The sequence below is a fragment of the Emys orbicularis genome, chromosome 21 (assembly GCF_028017835.1).
Source record: "Emys orbicularis isolate rEmyOrb1 chromosome 21, rEmyOrb1.hap1, whole genome shotgun sequence".
Taxonomy (NCBI): domain Eukaryota; kingdom Metazoa; phylum Chordata; order Testudines; family Emydidae; genus Emys; species Emys orbicularis.
In genome coordinates, this window is record NC_088703.1 from 9,111,338 (window position 1) to 9,132,644 (window position 21,307).

Sequence of the window (21,307 nt, forward strand, 5' to 3'; positions counted from 1 at the left end):
CCCAGGAGTGTCTGCAAGCTCTGTTTGACACCAAGTCCCACAGCTGGGATCCATGCTTACCCAGTGCCCCATTGTGCCAGGGAGGGGTGGGGGATCAGAGCGGGGAGAGGGCCTCTCACTGTGCCCCACACACCACCCTCTGCAGCTCATGCCCCCTAGCTCAGCTCCGGGGAATTCTGAGCGTCACTCACTGTAGGGAGAGAACCTCATACGCTGCAGCACAGACCTTTTGTCAGCCATTGGGAGGACTGGGGTCAGCCCAGACTGCTAGACGAGAGCACCCTCTACTGTGTTCCCAACCTGCTCCCTTCAGTACATGCCCTTAGCACTGTGCTGGGGCACAGGAACTCAGACAGGGAACCAGGGGCTGCGCTGAAAGCTTCCCAATCCACTCCCTGCAGCACCCACCATGACAGAAGAGATGACTCTTACCTGAGCACTTAACACCAGCATCTTCTACGTGGTTACAGTCATGCACTCCCCAAGGCCGAGCCCTGCATTCGGAGAGGGCGGCTTCTGTCCCTGTGCAGTTTACCTCATCCAGCCAGATACGGTCAGTTCCCTGTCCAAACCGAGACCCACGTGGGGCTGATAATGCCGTCCCACAGCCCAGCTGCCTGCACACGACTCTGGCCTCAGTTAAATCCCAGTTGTCATCACACACGGTTCCCCACTGCTGGTTGTGAAGCACCTCGACTCTCCCAGCGCAGCGACTCGGGCCGTTCACCAGTCGGAGCTGAGTTAGTTCTGGGATGCCTGAGTCTGCAAATACCCCAAGGAAATAAACACTCAGGGATGGGCTAGAGGAAAGGAATATGGGACTTTCCCCCTATCCTTTACTCTGGTTCCCATTCAGTCCCTCTGTGGCAGACTGGCTGTCTCAAGATAGGACACTGGGGGGTTCCTCTCTGGAGGTCACCAGCTCTGATCCAGCCCCAGGCAGGGGGGAATGGCTGACTCGTGGGATGGAGAATGGGACACAGGGTCTTTCCCCGCAGGGGACTCTGGCTCCAGTAGTCTGTGCGAGGGGGATGAGCTGATGCAGTACACTGGGGGAAGGAGACCTGGAGCTTTTCCCCTGGAGGGCACCAGATCCCATTTGGTCCCAGCTCAGGCAGGGGCAGTGGCTGGCGTGGGGGGAACAGGCACTGGGCTTTCACGTCTGGGGCCCTGGGTCCAAGCTGGTAGTGAGTGGAAGTCGCAGCCATTGCAGCTCTCTGATGCCCAAAATGTGAAATGAGCTGCTGGGGTTAATTCCCCTCCGTGACAGGACAGGTGTGTGCAGGCCAGGCCAGCCCTCAGTCTGAGCGGCTCCCAGCCGAGGGGCAAAGGGCAAAACTGGTCAGGAGACTGAACTGCCCTTTGCCCGTGCCTGGGCTCCGTCCCCGTCTGCGCCCCGATGACCCTGCCTGACCGGAGCCAACAGTAGCAGCCTCGTGGGGCTGTAGTTCTGCTCCCCAAAGACTCCACTGGGGCTGACTGGGGCTGACTCGGCTCTTCTATATTCCACAGTGCCCGGACAGACAGGGCATGCCCCGTGCTGAACTGAGCACCCTCCTGTAGTGACGGCACCACGGCAGCCCAGCGCCTGGTACCCCACCCCCACATCCCGCAAACCCCAGCTGGCGTCACTCACGGCACCTCCACTCCCCCGTTGCAGGGGTCGGGGCCATGCGCCAGCCCCAGTCAGAGCTGAGCTGAAATGGATCTAACAATAACTAAAGGGAAAAATATCGTTTGGGGCAGATCCTATCCCAGGGTAAATCTGGGGTCACCCCAAACTGAAGCAGCTCATCCAGGAGCTTCCACAGCCCAAATGTAACTTGGACTTGCTAGACAAGGGTGAGTTCTCGAGATGCTGGGTGGCCTGGGTATTTCCACAGGGACCCAACAGCCAGGATGTCCTGCACTCTGCCACACAGTCCACCTTGCTAATAATTCACTGGTGGGGAAAACAGAGGCATGTAGTGAGGCTGAGTCCGGCAGAGGAAAGGTTTGAACCCAGGTCTCCTGTTCTACATTTGAACCACTAGTTTAAATAATCTTAACTCTGCCCTTCCCCTCCCCGATTTATGAGATAGCTGTACACAGAGCTGCACCTTGCAGCATGCACCACACACACACCCAGCACCCTCCGCCTATGTTTGTATTTACCTGCCATGAGGAGTCCTGTCATAGAAGCTGAAAGAAAGCAAAGACATGAGGTAAGTCTCTATCTACATGACTGGACACTTCAGGGATCTCCAAACACTGGCTGATGTAAGCAGTGGCCAGAGTGAGCTCTCCCCTGCCCTCTGTTGATGCACTGGGAGAAAAGGTCTCAGCTGCACATCATATTTCAGTGACACTAGCTACTGACTCTCAGGGAGGTGGATTGCCTACACCGATGGGAGAACGTCTCCTGTAATTTTTCCAGTGCAGATGAGCCCTAAGTAGCCGGCAAAATACAAGACGTGGTGAGCGACGTCAGAACCAATGACGCTGCACCAGCCCTTCCAAACCGAGCCACCTGCTTTCACACTGCCTGCATCACTGAAGGTCTCACACACCCTGCTCCCCTCAGGCATGACTGGGGCTAGTGTCCCCCCACCCTGGAGTGTGACAACCCCACAAGCCCTGTAATTGGATGCAAAAGTGTATTATACTGCTCACCCACTAGGTGGTGATGTGTGTAAAATACCTTATTTTAAGCCAGAGGTGGGAAAACTATGGCCTGCGGGCCACATCCGGCCCACGGGACCCTCCTGCCGGCCCCTGAGCTCCTGGCCTGGGAGGCTAGCCCCCGGCCCTCCCCTGCTGTTCCCCCTCCCCCGCAGCCTCAGCTCACTGCACCGCTGGCAGCGCAATGCTCTGGGCGGCAGGGCTGCGAGCTCCTGGGGCAGCGCAGCTGCAGAGCCCGGCCTGACCTGGTGCTTTGTGGTGCGTGGTGGCGTGACCCTCCAGGCAGCCGGTAAGGGGGCAGGGAGTGGGGGGGGAGGGGGTTGGATAGAGGGCCGGGGAGTTCAGGCTGGTGGGCAGGGGGCAGGGGTGTGGATAGGGGTCAGGGTGGTCAGAGGGTGGGGAACAGGGGGGTTGATTGGGGGCAGGAGTCCTAGGGGGCAGTCAGGAAGGAGGGGGGGTTGGAAGGGGTGGCGGAGGGCAGTCAGGGGCAGGGGTTCCGGGGACAGTCAGGGGACAGGGAGAAGGGGTGGTTGGATGGGGCAGAGGTTCTGGGGGGCAGTCAGGAAGGAGAAGAGGGGTTGGATGGGGTGGCGGGGGGCAGTCAGGGGCAGGGGTTCCGGGGACAGTCAGGGGACAGGGAGAAGGGGTGGTTGGATGGGGCAGGGGTCCTGGGGGGCAGTCAGGAAGGAGAAGAGGGGTTGGATTGGGTGGTGGGGGGCAGTCAGGGGCAGGGGTTCCGGGGACAGTCAGGGGACAGGGAGAAGGGGTGGTTGGATGGGGCAGGGGTCCTGGGGGGCAGTCAGGAAGGAGAAGAGGGGTTGGATGGGACAGCGGGAGTCAGTCAGGGGTGGAGGTTCGGGGGGCGGTCAGGGAACGGTGGGGGGGTTGGATGGGGCAGGAGTCCCGGGGGGGCCGTCTGGGGGTGAGAAGCTGGGGGGGCAGATGGGGGCAGGGGCTGGGCCACGTCTGGCTGTTTGAAGAGGCACAGCCTCCCCTAACCGGCCCTCCATACAATTTCCGAAACCCAATGCGGCCCAAAAAGTTTGCCCGCCCCTGTTTTAAGCTGATCTCAGCCATGCCTGGCAGAGCATTAAAGGATCGTGGTATGTAAAAGCAAGCTCTGTGACCAGTCCATGTTTGGTACAGAAGAACATGACATGGCATGTGGAATAAATTAAGAACATAAACAGAAGGAACAAAGCTAGGAAGGTTGCAGGATCTCGTCACTGTGCCACTCTTCAGTGCCCCAGAGAACTTCATCTTTCACAAACTTCACCATGGACAGACTGGAAACAAGATTTCACATTGCTGCCAAGCTGCATAAGGAAACTGGAGATATGCAGGTATCGTCTTTAATGTAGGCTATGGGAAGGAGGCCGAGCATATCTTTAAATCCTTTGACTTTACTGAAGACAGTCACAAAGGTGACTATGAAAGGGCTCTGGCTATGTTCGATGCATACTTTATACCTCAGAGAAATGCAGCTTATGAAGAAGCTTCTTTCCACCAGAGAACTCAAGAACCAGGGGAAAGTTTGGAATATTTTATAAAAGCTCCACATATATTGGGTAAAAACGGTGATTTCAGGAATGCAAAGGTTGAAAATAACCCAATAACCTGCCTGTGTGCGCTAACAGATAAAACATTTCACAGCAGCTCCAACTGAAGAGATTGAACTCTAGCCACAGCTATTCCAATAGCAAACCAGTCTGAATTAGTCAAACAACAGAACCAAAGGCAGGAGCAAATTGTTAAACCTGAAACTAGCTATGGCTTAGCTTAGGCTATGTCTACACTAGCACTTGCTGTGGTATAACTTACGGCGCATAGCGGTGTGAAAAAGCCACCCCCCCCAAGCGATGTAAGTTACACTGACCTAAGCACTGGTATGGACAGCGCTATGTGGGCGGAGGAAGCTCTCCCACTGACATAGTTACTGCCGCTCATGGGGGTGAAGTAGTTAAGCCAACTGGAGAGCTCTCCCGTCATCTCAGAGTGGTTACATTAGAGAGCTTGGCACAGCTGCCTTGCTGCATCTCGGCAGCTGTAAACTCTCTAGTGTAGCTCTTAGAAGCTATAAACAGATATTTGAGTGTTAAAGGTCATTACCATAAAAGGCATGAGGCAGGGAGAGAGAATGCCCAGACTAAGAGGGACAGCCTACATACACTAGGTGTGGAAAAGGTCCTATCCCAAGCGATGATACATGTCCAGCCAGAGGCACATGGGGTAATATTTGCATGAAATATGGATATTTTGCAGCTGTTTGCAGCACCAGAGCAGTTATGGAGCCGATTCAGATTACAGACAATCAAGAGCCGTTGTTTCTGGGATCCATCACTTGTGATGACATGGAACCTGTCTGGAGAGTGAAACTGAATGTTCATGGCAAGACACTTGACTATAAAACTGACTCAGGAGCTAATATTTCAGGCATCTCAGAAGGGACTTAGAATGCCCTTCAACCCCTCTGTGACAGGCTGGGGTGTTCCCATCTAGCACGGGTGAGTGCACCCCAGTCTTCAAGCTGTCCGTTCTCTCAAGACAATGCGTCCCAGTGGATAAAGTCAATAGGGATGCCCTTGTCGGTAGGGTAGTGAGGCCCAGTGACCTGAGCCCATAGGATTTCCCTGAGCCACAGGACAGAAAAGTCTAGTGGCCTGAGTCAATAAGGTTTGCCCTGGTCCATGGGGTGGTAAGGCCTTGCGGCCAGAGTCAATGGGTTTGTCCTAATCCTCAGGGCAGGAAGGCTTATTGGCCGGAGTGGGGATTTGGCTGCCTTCCAGAGGTGAGTGGCAGCCATTTTAGGGGGACCTTGGCCCTCCCTGCTCCACTCGGTCCCAGCCCAGGACACTGGTAGTGGAGAGTAGGCTTGATACACGCTGACTGCTGTAGGGACAATGGCTAGTCCTTCCATGGGATACTTCCTACTGTGACTCCTGCAGTCTTGGTCTAGACATCCTCTGGGTCTCTGGTCTCCCTGGACTGTGCTGCTCCCGGTGGCTCCGACCTCCGAGTGGTGTCCTTAGGTACCTGAGCATCTGCCTGGGTCTCAGCACCTCTGGCTCCTGCAGTCTGGGGCTTCGACAACTCCCGGGCTGAAGCCTGGGGCGTGAGTCCTTCCTCTCCAGCGGTCTGCCCTGACTGAGCTGTCCTGCTCCCTTTTATAGAAGTGCTACACTTGGTGCATGCCTGGTAGGGACTTGGGGGTGTGGCCTCTTCCACTCACAGTGAGGAATTAACCCTTCCCCATTCGGTTCGGTGTGAGTGCACCCTGTCACATCCTCCCATAGCTGAAGTCAGCTGAGGGCTTTGACTAGCCCTGGAGGTACTCTTAAATGCATGGGACAGTTCACCACAGAAACAACTTACTAAGTCAAAAGCTTTGCATTCAGAGCGCATGTGATCAAAGAACCACAGACCATCAACCTTCTCAGCAGCAGCCTGTCAGCCACGATGGGCTTAGTGAGAAAGGTGGAAGAACTCACTGAAGGATTTGATGATATAACACAAAATCAACCTGTGGAACTCTTTGCCAGGGGATGTTGTGAAGGACCAAACTATAACAGGGTTCAAAAGAGAACTAGAGAAGTTCAGGGAGGATAGGTCCACCAAAGACTATTAGCGAGGATGGGCAGGGATGTTATCCATAGCCTCTTTTTGCCAGAAGCTGGGAATGGGTGATAGGGGATGGATCACTTGATGATTACCTATTCTGTTCATTCCCTCAGGGGCACCTAGCATTGGGCATTGTTGGAAGATAAGATACTGGGCTAGATGGACCATTGCTCTGATCTAGTATGTCCGTTTTATGTTCTTATGATATTGGGCTTTTGAAAGGAGATCCAGTACAAATCAACTTAAGAGACATTGCTGAACCGTACAATGTACAAACATTTCTACCAGAGAAACCTTGCAGAGACTAGCTGCAGATTTATGGAAATTCAGAGGTTGTCATTACCCAGTCATCCTGGACTATTTTTCCAGGTATATAGAGATAATGTACTTGAAAGACATGTCACAGTGTTATGGAGAAACTGAAGTGCACCTTTGCTCACTTTGGTATTCCAGAGCAACTAATGACAGACAACAGACCACAATTCACTGCAGCAGAATTTGTCATTCCAAACTAAATATGATTTTGCTCTTATTGTGAGCCTCCCACATTACCCCAAGTGAATGGAGAAGCTGAAAGAGCTGTACAGACAGCCAAGAAAATCCTACAGCAGGAAGACCCATTCCTTGCTTTTCTGAGTTACAGATTAACACCAATAGCAGCTGCTGGATATAGTCCCGCACAACTCTTGATGGGAAAACAACTCTGAACGACTTGTCCAAATTTGGAAAAGAACCTATCTCCAAAGGGGCCAGACATGAAGAGAGTCGCCAGATCGTATAGAAAGGCTAAACTGATCTTATTGTAATGGCATTAGGGGCGGGTTATTGTAAAATGGGACCCTACTTCACCCTAAGTTATCTTGGTGAGAAGCAACCCATCTCTCACCAACCCTACTGTTACCCAGAGGAACAGGCTGAGCATGGTGCAATGTCTTTGGAAAGGGGAGGGACACTAGTAACTCCAGGGGACTTCCTTCCCCCAAGTTACCTAGCAATTTGCCTTCTGCGATCCCAGAACACCTTGGGATGGGGTTTAAGGCTGCAAGCCAATTACCAGATGGAGGGAAGTTATTATTCCCCTCTGTTCGGCACTGGTGAGGCCACATCTGGAGTATTGCATCTAGTTTTGGGACCCCTACTACAGAAAGGATGTGGACAAATTGGAGAGAGTCCAGTGGAGGTCAACGGAAATGATTAGGGGGCTTAGGTACATGACTTATGAGGAGAGGCTGAGGGAACTGGTCTAATTTAGTCTGCAGAAGAGAAGAGTGAGGTGGGATTTGATAGCAGCCTTCAATTACCTGAAGGGGGGGTTCCAAAGAGGATGGAGCTCAGCTTTTCTCAGTGGTGGCAGATGACAGAACAAGGAGCAATTGTCTCAAATTGCAGTGGGGGAGGTCTACGTTGGATATTAGGAAAAATATTTCACTAGGAGGGTGGTGAAGGACTGGAATGGGTTACCTAGTGAGGTGGTGGAATCTCCATCGTTAGACGTTTTTAAGGCCCGGCATCACAAAGCCCTGTCTGGGATGATTTATTTGGTGTTAGTCCTGCTTTGACCTCCTTAGTTCTCTTACAGCCCTAATCTTCTATGATTCTATGATACATCATGGCTAATAAGTATGTAATGAACCAATGTGCTACATTCATTCTAATGAATGAATTCTTCACCAGACTTGGAATCCCAGTGGGGTCCCAGTGGCGCTCCTCTCAAATCAAGGGAGAAACTTTGAATGCGAAGTGTTTTAGCAGCTTTGTGAGATCCTATGGGCTCCACAAAACCTGCCCCAGCCCCGCACCCAGCACAGTGTGATAGGATGGTAGAAAGTTTCAGTCGGACTCAGGGGGTTTTACAGATTCATAGATTTCTAGGCCAAAAGGGACCACTGTCATCATCTAGTCTGAGTCCTGTATAGCACAGGCCAGAGACCTGCCCTGAAATCATTCCTAGAGCAGATTGTTTAGAAAAACATCCAATCGTGAGTTAAAAGCTGACAGTGATGGAGAATCCACCACGACCCTTGATAAATGAGTCATTTCCAGCCTCAATTTGTCTAGCTTCAACTTCCAGGTATTGTCTCTTGTTCCCCCTTTCTCTACTAGATTGAAGAACCCATTAAGAAATACTTGTTCCATGAGTAGATACTCACAGACTGTGATCAAGTCGGGGGGAGGGATAGCTCAGTGGTTTGAGCATTGGCCTGTTAAACCCAGGGTTGAGTTCAATCTTTGAAGGGGCAATTTGGGGCAAAAATCTGTCTGGGGATGGGTCCTGCTTTGAGCAGGGGGTTGGACTAGATACCTCCTGAGGTCCCTTCCAACCCTGATATTCTATGATTCTTAACCTTCTCTTTGTTAAGATCAAGCTCTTTGAATCCATCATTATAAAGAAAGGTCTTCTAATCCTTTCCACATTCTCAAGGCTCTTCTCTGAGCCCTCTCCAATTCTTCAACCTCTTTCTTGAACTGGGGACACCAGAACTGGATACAGGATTCCAGCAGCGGTCACACCAGTACCAAATGCGGAGGTAAAATAAACTATCTACTTGTACTCGAAATTCCCTTGGTCATGCATCCTATGATCACAGCAGATCTGTTGGCCACAGTGTCACACACACACTGGGAGCTCATGTTCATCCACCGTGACCCCATACCTATTTCAGAGTCATTACTTCCCAGGAGAGAGTTCAATATGTAAGTATGGCCAATGTTCTTGGTCCCTAGACGTATACATTTGCATGTAGCTCTATTAAAATGCATATTGTTCTCTTGCACCCAGTTTACAAAGTGCCCAGATCTCTCAACCAATAACCTGTCCTCTTCATTATTTACCACTCCCCCAATTGTGTCATCTACAAACTTTCTCAGTGATGTGCTCTTCTTTTAGTGTCCGGCAACAGAGCCATAATCTCTGTATTTGGGCTTACAAAGTGGATTGCTGGCCCTCTGGAAATGCTGGTGGATGCTGAGAGGGAGCTGAGATTTTTAATATTAACTTGTCCTTGTCCCACAGGTTCTGTCAGTGTCTGCCTGAGTCTGAGAAGGGCTGTGTCTGGGGACAGCACAGTTCATGGCTGACTGTGAGTCCCGTGGCTGTCTCTGGTCGTGTGTTGTACAGCACCAAGCACAGTGGCAGTGCTGAGGGGCACCCGGCTGGAAGTGATGAGACCAGGGCTCCGTTCCCAACAGCTGCTATCACATCCCCTCTCTGTGTCCCTATCCCCCTCTGTATCCTCTCCATTTAGACTGAGCTCTTGGGGGCAGAGACTGCCTGTCGCCCTGCCAGTGCAGAGCCCAGCAGCACAGGGCCTTGAGCTCGGCCTACAGTGCTGTCGTAACATGAATTCTTGTGTTTGCATAATAAATAATACTTAAGAAATGAAGCGTCAAACACTGAACAAACACAGTGAGAGCAGGACAGGAGTTAGGTGATTTGTGGCAATCATCTGGAATCCTGTGTGCAGTTCTGGTCACCCGCGTGCAAGACAGATGGATTCAGATGGGACCAGGTGCAGAGAAGGGCTGCTAGGACGTTCGGGGCATGGAGGCTGGTCAGACAAGAGGGGCTTGGCTGGTTTAGCTGTCTCAGCACAGGCTGAGCAGGGATCTGGTTGCTCTGTATGAATCCATCGTAGGAACCACAGGGAGTGAGAAGAGCTACTCATCGAATCATAGAATATCAGGGTTGGAAGAGACCTCAGGGGGTCATCTAGTCCAACCCCCTCCTCAAAGCAGAATCAACTCCAACTAAAGCCAAAGGAAATTGTTGGCAGAAGAACAAGTGGGGATAAACTGGCCAGGAGTCATGTTAGTCTGGAAATGAGAAGAAGGTTCAGGAACAACCTCCTAATGGGTGAGGGGAGAATGTGCTAACTCACGAGAAGATGGCGCTTGATAAGTATGTGACTAGGATTATATGACACGCTCTGTGTTCCTAAAGAGACCAGCCCAGGGCTGCTGGGAAAAAGCTCCAGGATTCAGAGATATGCCACTTTCTTTTTACTCTTTTAACACTTAACATAAGTTCAACTAATTGTATTGTAAAATCGTACGTGCAGTTACATAGATCCTGGTATCACCCCCCTGCTCTAACCACTAGACCCCACGCCCCTTCCCATGGCAGCAATAGACCCCAGGAGTCCTGGCTCCCAGCCCCTCTGCTCTATCCACTAGACCCCATTCCACTTCCCAAGGCAGGAATAGACCCCAGTAGTTCTGGCTCCCAGGACACAGCTACGCCATGTCTGATAGGTGGGGCTGCAGAATCACATGGTGCTCCCAGAGCTATTCAAAGCCAGAGCAAAGGGAAAAGGCCACTCACCCCAAAACCAGGCCAGGAGGATGGGGATCCTTGTGTTCCCAGCTCCAGCGCAGGCAGTCGAGCTCCTGCCAAGGGGGTGCCCATCTGGGAGCAGGAGACACCCGGGAAGTCCCATGTTCAAAGCACAGTCCTTGTGGGGCAGCGTGGCCAGGCGATCATCCTTGTGAGAGAGGCAGGCTGAGCTCGGTGTGATGGTCACAGTCTGGGAGGCTGGGGAGATGGGGCAAGCATCTAAGGGGGCAGGGACCCAAGGGGACAGGGGGTGTGACAGGCCTCTCACTGCAGAGACCCCTCCCTCTGCGCCCGCCTGCAGTGACCCACTTGGTGTGTGCAACTGAGCCCAGAGAGGAGAAGTGACCCTTGTGCCCTGCGCTGTGGCTTTATTTATATCATTGGATTGTGAAATACGTGTTCCTGAAACATGCTGAGCAAACAAACCCCTCTTGGAACAGCTGGTTCTGGGTGACATGGGGCGGAGGGGCTGTTCCTGGAGCTGGTTCACAGGGAACAACACAACCAATCCACGGAGGCCTGATGGACACAAGAGAGGTGCACGGGTTTGACTGCAGGTTCAAGGATCAGCCCATGCAGTTAAAGCGACGCTGAGGGCTGTGTGGACCCCCTTACTCCAGTTGAACAAGGCTGAGGCTTGGCCTGATCTACACCTAAATCTTAGGTCGACCCAGCTACATCGCTCAGGGGGGTGAAAAATTCAGACCCCTGGAGACGTGATTAAGCCGATCTATGTCCTGGTGTAGACACCAGAAAGTGGAACGAAGAATTCTTCCATTGGCCTGGCTACCGCTGCTTGGAGGGATGGATTAACTACGGCAAAGCCCCTTCCATTGCTGTAGCGTCTGCATCACAAAACCACAGCGCCGTAGCCACAGCACTAAGCTGTGCCACTGCTGCGGTTGTGGTGTAGACGCTGCGGTTGTGGTGTATACACAGCCCTTGTCTGCCCAGGGAAGGGGCATCACTGCACTGACCTCACCCCCGTGTACCTAGAGCAGGTCCATTCTCACCTGAGCTTATGCCCAAGCCACGTTCCCATGTTGTCATCTCTGCAAATCCCAAAAGGACGCAGCCTCCTTGCAGATCGAGCGTCACCCGGCTCAGTCTTTGGCTAGCTCCTGAAGGCGCTCGGGGTGGATGTTTGGTCTATGCCCCTCCTTGGCGATCTCAGTGGAACAGGGAAGTGTTTGTTGCCTACGTGATCGCCATCTGCCTAGCAGCTTTCATTGGTAAACACGTTTCGTAATTCATTGGTCTTCCTGTCCCGAAACTGAACCGAGAGCTGATGGAGGCGCGTGCTGGGTTCAGCTTCCAAGGTCCTCACTGCTGATATGGACTTGCCCCTGCATATGGAACAGCTGACAAAGGTGACTAGAACTGAGAACGTTCCCATGGGGGCAAGGCCTAATATGAGCTTTACCCCCAATCTGAATGGAGCTGGTGCCCGTCTGTGTAGCCGAGGCGTGCGGCTGCCAGGGCGTGCGACTGTTCAGAGGTGTTCGCTCTGACACCCCACTGAGCCCGTTCCAAAGCCTGGTGCAGGCAGAGCTCTGACAACTCACCCTGCACCACGTATGCTGCCCCCGGGCCTGGCCACGCCCAGCTCACACACGTTTAAAGGGCTCCGCTTGGCCTGTACGAGGGTTTGCAGCCGGGCTAGTTAACGTCTTAGCTGGCGAGCTTCCAACTGTGGCTACTGGCCTGGTGTGGAGAGGGCCAAAGAGGAGCCCCCAGTGGTGACTCTCCCCCTGGAAGCAGGGAGATATGGGCCTGGGCCCGTCCTGGGGTGGGTGTTTCACACATTTATTCCCCCGCTGGGAGCAGGGTGAGTGGGGAAGGGGGAGACCAGTGCAGGCGACACAGAGCTACTGAGGGAGTCCAGGGATGGGAGCAGGCTGGGGCATGGGCAGCACAATGGCGGGGAGCCAGGAGGCTGGTAAATGGTCAGGTGCCCTGAGGCTGGGGGGAGCCATGTGAACCCCTCACCCTCATCCCCTGAGTCTGCACAAACTGTCCCAGCTCAGGGACAGGCTCATGGGCAGCTCCATGGAAACCAGGGCTCAGTGTGTAACAGGGACACTGGCACAGTGCTGGGTGCACGGGCTGGGGCCTCGTGAGAACCTGCCCTGCCTTTGGATAGAGCTGTGGGGCGCCCCCTGGAGACGGTGAACAGTGTCCCCTCTCCCCAGAGCGCCGAGCTCCCATCTGCAATAGTCTTCAGCAGAGCTGAGGGGTTCGGGCCAGGGGGTGAGGATGGTTACAGCTGGGGGAGGGGGCTCCTCTGTGGTAGGACTGAACAGCTGGGGCTGGTTACTGTAGTGAGGGGGCAGGTCTGGGGCATGGGACAGAGGGACCCACAGCGTCGGCTGGGACAGAAATGGGAGATCGTGTGCTTACCATGAGGCAGAGAAGGGGAGATCCACACTGACCCTTGGTCCCTGCAAACCATCTGGCTCCTGCATATAACCCAGGGGTCAGGCGGGGGCAGCTGCACCGAGGGCTGAATCAGGCTGTCCCAAACTCCACCCTGGGGGAGCCGCTCCACTCTCTCTCTTCCCTTCCTGTGACATCAGCCAGGCTGGTGTGGCTGGCTCAGCCCCTCAGGAAGCATCTTTCCTCCTGGTCTGGGCCAGGCGTGTGACCCCAGCTGCTCAGAGCTCACAGTGTGTGGTGGAGGGTCGCAGAACCAGGGAAATCTGTCTGGAAACCCTGAGGCAGGTCACTGAGAGGTGCAGGCTGCTAGCAAAGCTACTGCCTCATAGGGCTCCCCAGGCTTCACTGCCCCATTGACACAGGCTCCGGTTTCCCTGCAACCCCCACTCCAGTTATGCCTCCCCACACACTGAGTATTTGGAGCTGGGAGCCATCCCCATTCTGGGCATTCTCCCACACCTGGCAGTGATGGCAACTGCCATCTACCTTCTATTATAAGAAGGTGTAAACAAGGAGTATCCCCTGGCAACGAGTTCCACCGGTTAACTGTGCATCATGTGAAGAAATACTTCCTTAGGTTTGTTTTAAATGTGCTGCCTATTAATTCCATTGGGTGACCCCTGGTTCTTGTGTTATGTGAAGGGATAAATTACTCTTCCTTATTCACTTTCTTCACATCATTCAGGGTTTTATTGACCTCTATCATATCCCCCCGAGCCGTCATTCACCTAAGATAAACAGTCTCAGTGTTTTTATTCTCTCCTCATATGCAAGCAGTTCCATACATCTAATCATTTTTGTTGCCCTTTTCTGTACCTTTTCCACTTCAAATATATCTTTTTTGAGATGTGATCTAAAAAGGGTTACCTGAGCACGCAACACCGGCATCTTCTCTGTGGCTACACTTATGGTCTCCCCAAGGCCAAGCCCTACAATTGGAGAGGACAATTTCTGTCCCAGTGCAGTTAACGTTGTCCAGTCAGATAGGGCCAGATCCTTGCCCAAAGTGAGCCTCACCCAGGGCTGATAACGCTGTCCCACAGCCCAGCTGCCTGCCCACGACTCCGGCATTCTGTAAGTCCCAGCTGTCATCACACGTGGTTCCCCACTGCTGGTTGTGAAGCACCTCGACTCTCCCAGTGCAGCGACTCGAACCGTTCACCTGTCGGATCAGTGTCTGGAAGGGCTGAATCTACAAAAACCCCCAGGAAAGAGCAACAGAGGGTCCTGTGGCACCTTTAAGACTAACAGAGGTATTGGGAGCATAAGCTTTCATGGGTAAGAACCTCACTTCTTCAGATGCAAGTAATGGAAATTTCCAGAGGCAGGTATAAATCAGTATGGAGATAACGAGGTTAGTTCAATCAGGGAGGGTGAGGTGCTCTGCTAGCAGTTGAGGTGTGAACACCAAGGGAGGAGAAACTGCTTCTGTAGTTGGATAGCCATTCACAGTCTTTGTTTAATCCTGATCTGATGGTGTCAAATTTGCAAATGAACTGGAGCTCAGCAGTGTCTCTTTGGAGTCTGGTCCTGAAGTTTTTTTGCTGTAAGATGGCTACCTTTACATCTGCTATTGTGTGGCCAGGGAGGTTGAAGTGTTCTCCTACAGGTTTTTGTATATTGCCATTCCTGATATCTGACTTGTGTCCATTTATCCTCTTGCGTAGTGACTGTCCAGTTTGGCCAATGTACATAGCAGAGGGGCATTGCTGGCACATGATGGCATATATAACATTGGTGGACATGCAGGTGAATGAGCCGGTGATGTTGTAGCTGATCTGGTTAGGTCCTGTGATGGTGTTGCTGGTGTAGATATGTGGCCAGAGTTGGCATCGAGGTTTGTTGCATGGGTTGGTTCCTGAGTTAGAGTTGTTATGGTGCAGTGTGTGGTTGCTGGTGAAGTTTATATATGCCATCATGTGCCAGCAATGCCCCTCTGCTATGTACATTGGCCAAACTGGACAGTCACTACGCAAGAGGATAAATGGACACAAGTCAGATATCAGGAATGGCAATATACAAAAACCTGTAGGAGAACACTTCAACCTCCCTGGCCACACAATAGCAGATGTTAAGGTAGCCATCTTACAGCAAAAAAACTTCAGGACCAGACTCCAAAGAGAAACTGCTGAGCTCCAGTTCATTTGCAAATTTGACACCATCAGATCAGGATTAAACAAAGACTGTGAATGGCTATCCAACTACAGAAGCAGTTTCTCCTCCCTTGGTGTTCACACCTCAACTGCTAGCAGAGCACCTCACCCTCCCTGATTGAACTAACCTCGTTATTTCCATACTGATTTATACCTGCCTCTGGAAATTTCCATTACTTGCATCTGAAGAAGTGAGGTTCTTACCCACGAAAGCTTATGCTCCCAATACTTCTGTTAGTCTTAAAGGTGCCACAGGACCCTCTGTTGCTTTTTACAGATTCAGACTAACACAGCTACCCCTCTGATACTTGACCCCAGGAAAGAAACACTCAGGGAGATTCCTGTGCATCAGATCACTAGTGATACTGCGGAATATAGCTACACCTACTGATGAAGTTAGCTCCACATAGGATGTGATATGGATAAAGATTACACGGGCGTGGATATCCCGCCTGGCAATACAGGATATCAGTGTCACTGTGGTGTGTGGACTTCAAAGATTTGGAGGTGACAGCTCCATGTTCAGACCAGGCCAGGCCCTGCACTCTCCTAATCACTTGCTGTCACCGTGGGATCACGACTGACTCCGAGGGGAGAGCGCCATTACTGAACCATCACTGCACTATCTGCATCACAGAACCCTCTACGCTATGCCTCTGTATTGAGATTTGAAAGGAGAAAGAGGGCAGAGCGCCCCCTGCTGATTCAGGTGCATCCCTTCAGCCTGCAATATGTTCATTTTGTCATTCATTTATCATTGTATTATCTATTGTTATGGTCAAATCATGTGTTATTTCAGATGCAATCACTGGGGGATAAATAGATTGAAGTTGAAGGTGTAGGTTGAAATATGATGATAAGATTAACAGATATTTAGGAGTGATGAGTGTGTATTCGGTGTGTAAGTAAAGCATGGCAGTAATACGAGGTCTATAGGCTGAGGCCTGTAAGATTTCAGTTTAGTCACACTAGGCATCAGGCTTAAGGAATCTTACCCTAAGAATAGTCCTATGCCAGTAAAGTTTACAAGATTCCTGGAAATGTGCCAATAGGTCGTTGTAGCAAGGGGGCGTAGCTATGCATCCCCTGGTGTGTGGAAACAGGAAGTCCACGGCCATCCTGACGGAAACAGAGGGGAGGGACAGGAACAGGAAGTATAAAAGGCGGGCCCTGCAGCTCAGTTGGGCTGGAGCTGCAGAGGGAGACAGGTGCTTCTCCCCCACTGCAGGAGTGGGATGCTGAGGAAGACCTCGGCTGCCCCGAGGGTTTGCCTGAGCTTCCAGAGCGCCCCACCACTCCAGACACCGAGGAACTGCTGGGACTACCTACAGCGGTATACCCTGGGGAGACATTCGATGACTCTGAGATCCAGGTACACCCTGAAAGGAGGGTAGGAAGTAGTCCAGGGACAGCTGACTCATGTTCGGCTGCATTGCTGCCTGAATCCAGGTCAGCGTGTTGCGGCTGGATTGCCCTGATCCAAAGGTGGAACACTCTGCCACTGTTAGGGCCCTGGGTTTGGACCAGATGGAGTCAGGTGGGCCCAGGTCCTCCTACACCCTGCCACCCCTCCCCTTGGGGCAGCCTCCCTACCTTATGCCAGGAGGCCTGTGTTAGTCTACCAACCACCAGAGCTCAGATGCTAGACCCTTTATTGCTCTGCCTTGCTTGAGGGCTGAATCCCTAGACTGCTTGGTGCCCTGACGTACCTGAGGGCTGAGCTCCTAGACTATTTACCCCTCCACCCTGCATAAGGCGATGTGTCCCTCCTTTGTGGGGAGGACGGCACCGGGAGGCGCATCAGGTCCATGGCCGTCTTGAACGCCTCCGGCGTCGATGGTGGTTGTATGTCCCCCTCGTGGTCCAAGGACCGAGGAGCGTTAGGACTCGACTGGGACCCCAGCCGGGGCAGGAGTCGAGGAAACCCTGGGCGGAAGCAAGGAGAAGTCAGTTTGTCCCGACCCACTTGTGGACGCCGCCGACCCTTTAAGTTTCGAGAGGGGTGATCAGCCCCTTACTGGCCTCTTCTTTTTTTACTGGCACCAGGGATGGAGAGCGGTGCCGTACTGAGGCCGACGTCCTATGGCCCAAGCTGTGGTGGTGCCAGTGGACTTTAGAGTCTTTAGCCGGGCCCATTTCATGCACCGTTGGTGCCGGAGCGCTGCGCACCGAAGAGGACATGCTCTGTGCCGGGTCATTGGGTCCCGGGTCGGATTGTGGTCTCAACGCTGTCTCCAGCAGGAGTTTTAGTCTCTGCTCTTGGGCTTTAAGGGTTCTGGGGCGGAAACCCTTGCAGATGCGGCACTTCTCCTTTTGGTGACTCTCACCAAGGCACCGCAAGCAGGAAGAGTGAGGATCACTCTTGGGCATAAACTTGCCACAGGCCTTGCAGAGCTAAAACCCTGGAGACCCTGGCATACCCCAGGAGGGGGAAAAAACATCCTAACAACCAACTAACTATAACTATAGGGAAACAACTATTAACAAACTGAGAACTATATACAACTAAGATCTATCAGACAGTGCTAAGGCACTTGCTGCAAGAGCAAGCAAAGTTTCAGCTAGCCATCACCAGTGGTAAGAAGGAACTGAGGGGGTGGAGGGTCGGGGGGCCCTATATTGGGTGCCATGAAGGCGCCACTCCAGGGGGCGCCCAGGCCAACCCTACGGACGCTGCTAGGGGAAAATCTTCTGGCTTGCATGCACATGGTGCGTACACACCTGCTTGGAATGGATATGAACCATCACTTGAAGAAGAAACACCAGTTTTCATATGAAGGATGAGGCACACCCATTCAGAACCCAAAACAAAGGTTCAACGTGAATTTCTACTTTGCAATCCTTGATACTGCTATTCACTCGGTTGATGAAAGATTTCAACAGATGCAGCAGCTAGAGTCAGTATTTGGCTTTCAATATGATATCCACACCTTGCAAAAGAAAACAGCAAAACAGATAAGAGAGTTTTGTATAAAACTGGAGTCAGCATTGACTCATGAAAATTCAAAAGACATTGATGCTACAGATTTGTGTAGTGAGCTTCAGGCTTTTTCAAGACGACTTAAGAAACATTCCACTCCTGAAGAAGTACTGAAGTTTGTTTGTAAAAATAAACTCACAGACAGTTTTCCAAACATTTTTATAGCTCTAGGCATTCTTTTAACTTTGCCAGTTTCCGTAGCTAGTGGGGAACTTAGCTTCTCCAAGTTAAAATTGATAAAAACGTATCTGCGTTCAACAATGGTTCAAGAGAGACTTGTTGGACTTGCCACAATGTCAGTAGAACATGAAATAGCTGGAAAACTGGATCTAAAAGAACTAGTGACTGAATTTTCAAAACTTAAAGCAAGAAAAGTCATGTTTTAAGAGCACAGAGTGTTTTTTATTCGGAGTGTTTTGTAAATACAGGTTAAAGTTCATTGACGAGTTTTCTTATTTCTTTCTATATTGGATGTGGCAGTAATGGCAGTTAAAGCAGTATAGCGTAATGGATGATTTTGGATTTGTAATAATAAAAATTATAATTAACATTTTTAATGCATTTTTATTTGAAATTGGACTGAAATATCATCTAGCTGTTGTGTACAAATCTATTCTGAAAATTTTGTGTGTAACCCTTTTGCCTGTCAGAGTTGGCAGCAACAAGGGCCAGGTTCAGTATCTAGGGGTTCCGTTTCAATAACACAATGCAACACTGGCTCGAACCCCGCCCAGTGATCTGGGACAATTACATACCACCCCCCTGGTCGCCTCTAAGAGGCAATACTTCCCCTCTCACAATCACAGAGTCTGAGTGTAGCAAAAGCCTTTTAATAAAGGGGGGAAACAATGCGGCATTATGCTGGGGAACACCACAAACAGGATTCATAACACAAACCATGAGCAACCCCCTCCCCCCCAAGTAAGTTTGACAGTGTCCTTTTCCCCTCAGGGTCCTAAGTCCAGCAACCCAACAGTCACCCCACCCACAGTTTCTGTACTTGGTCAGTGCAGCCCCAGAGTTCAGAAGTTCATCTGCCTGGCTCTCTGCCTAGGGTCTGGGCTGCTCTGATCCATGCCTGGGTGGAAGTGGGGAGAGGTATGGGGGCACCTTACATGCCCAATTGCTACACCTCTCTGCCAGCCATCCCTCTGGCCACTCACTAATATGTCTTCAGCCCCCACACTTAACACAGCTCTTAGCAATTTCAGCTCCTAGTAGGGGAGCCTTAGTGCTAGCACACTCAGAACCACTGGCCCAAAGTAGATCTAATACTTAGACCCAGGAATCAGCGACTTCAACTCTGCAGTGTGTAACAAGACTACTAATAGAATCAAAATGAGATCTGTTATTAAACAGTAGGAAGGGGAGAGAGAAGGGAAGAGAAAAGAGAACACAAAAGGAGTGTTTGACACTTCCACCACCAGATACAACTGCCTTTCCCTCACTTCTCTGCATTCACTGGGCTTTGGAACCCATGTCCCTTGCCTAGCAAGTGCTACTCAGTTGAGGGCGAGTCCCTCCATCATAAAATGCCAAGTACAGTTCTACTGTCCTTGGTTCACATAACCAGGATAACAACACTTTATTACTCCTGCCCCAATAACAAAGAGACTGGGGATCCCATAGCAGCCAAAGTGACCATTTGGGCAAGCAGTCCATCATGCTAGGCGGGGTGGGTGTGCCTAGGCATATGAGATCAGCCCCTAAGTCCTTTCCCACAGCTCACCACCAGATGTCAGGGTACAGCTCATTCTGATTCTGCTTACATGTGTCTCTATTTTATCTGATCTCAGAAACATTGGTTGGACAGTCGGACAAACCAAATAATTAAGCCTCTGTTTAAAAAAGAAATGCTTAAAAAACATTAAAAGGAAAAAAGGGGCAAAATGTATCCCAGTTTACCAAAAACCTCAGCCTAGATCTGCCCTTGGCGTTTGGGGGTGGGGGTGACGATTGCATGGCTCGCCTAGGGCACCACTTGCTGGCAGCTAGTCTAGGGCCGCCCCTGGCACCATGTCTTCTATCACCAGCCGGGTCATCTCGCTGTCAGGCTTCTCGGAGGGTTCTGGATTTGTAACTCCCTGGGGCCGGGCTGGGGTCCCTGAAGCCCCCAGATCCTCCATGTGCACATGGCCTGCAAGCAAGAGGACAGGGTGAAGCACCCAGGCCAATGACCTTTGTCCCCAGCCCCACCTCACCCAGGTGCCAGGGAACCTAGTGAATGGGACCCCACCGTACGGTTTACAACTTTTGAATCACAGAAAGCCGAATACCCCTCCCCCTCCCCTTCTCCAAGGCCCTGCCCCCACTTGCTCCATACCCTCTCCCTCCATTGCTCGCTCTTCCCCACCCTCACACACTTTCACCTGTGTGGAGCAGGAGGCTGGGGTGCAGGAGGAGATGTGGGCTCCTCCTGGGGCTGTGGGCTCTGAGGTGGGGCTGGGGATGAGGAGTTTGGGATGCAGGAGGGGGCTGGGGCAGGGGGTTGGGATGTTGGGGGGGGTACAGGCTCCAGGAGGGAGTTTGGGTGTGGGAGGAGACTCCAGGTTGGAGCAGGGGGTGGGGGCCTGGGAGGGTGTCCCAGCGTCACTTACCACGGCTCGCAGGAAGCGGCCACCATGTCCCTGCGGCCCCTAGGTGCATGAGCGGCCAGGGAGGCTCTGCGCGCTGCCTTCGCATCTGCAGGCACCGCCTCACAGCTCGCATTGGTTGCAGTTCCCAGTGAATGGGAGCTGTGGAGCCAGGACTCGGGGTGGAGGCAGCGCGCGGAGCCTGTCATAGCCCCGGGCCCACGCTGCGCCACTGACCGGAGCCACCATGGTCATTTTTTGAACGGGCATTCCAGTCAAAAACTGGATGCCTGGCAACCCTACCCCACTGCCAGGGCAGGGTTGTAGGGATGGGGCACCCACAGGCCGGGACACTGGGCCTGTGTGTGGCAGCCAGAGCAGGGTCCCCAGCAGCTGTGAGAGCAGCAGGTCCCCAGGCAGGGAGGCAGCCCAGGGCATGGACAGGGCACTGGGCTGCCGCTCAGGGGCACTGGGCTCCAGCTGGGGCTGGACTCCTGGGTCAGGAGGGCAACCCTCATCCCAGCCCCGCTTCTTTGCAGCGCTGTGCTCAGGG

The 21,307-nt window shown here is 52.2% G+C and overlaps 1 protein-coding gene and 1 pseudogene across 1 annotated transcript in view; both read right to left on the reverse strand.

Moving 5' to 3' along the window:
- LOC135892884 (deleted in malignant brain tumors 1 protein-like) overlaps positions 1–4,489 on the reverse strand; it is a 59,912-nt gene extending 55,423 nt beyond the window's left edge. The window contains 2 exon segments of the mRNA XM_065420653.1: positions 433–762; positions 4,483–4,489. Of these exon segments, the coding sequence (XP_065276725.1) occupies positions 433–762; positions 4,483–4,489 (337 nt within the window).
- A 15,683-nt stretch (positions 4,490–20,172) lies between these two features.
- Positions 20,173–21,307, reverse strand: part of LOC135892885 (deleted in malignant brain tumors 1 protein-like) — a 70,376-nt pseudogene continuing 69,241 nt past the window's right edge.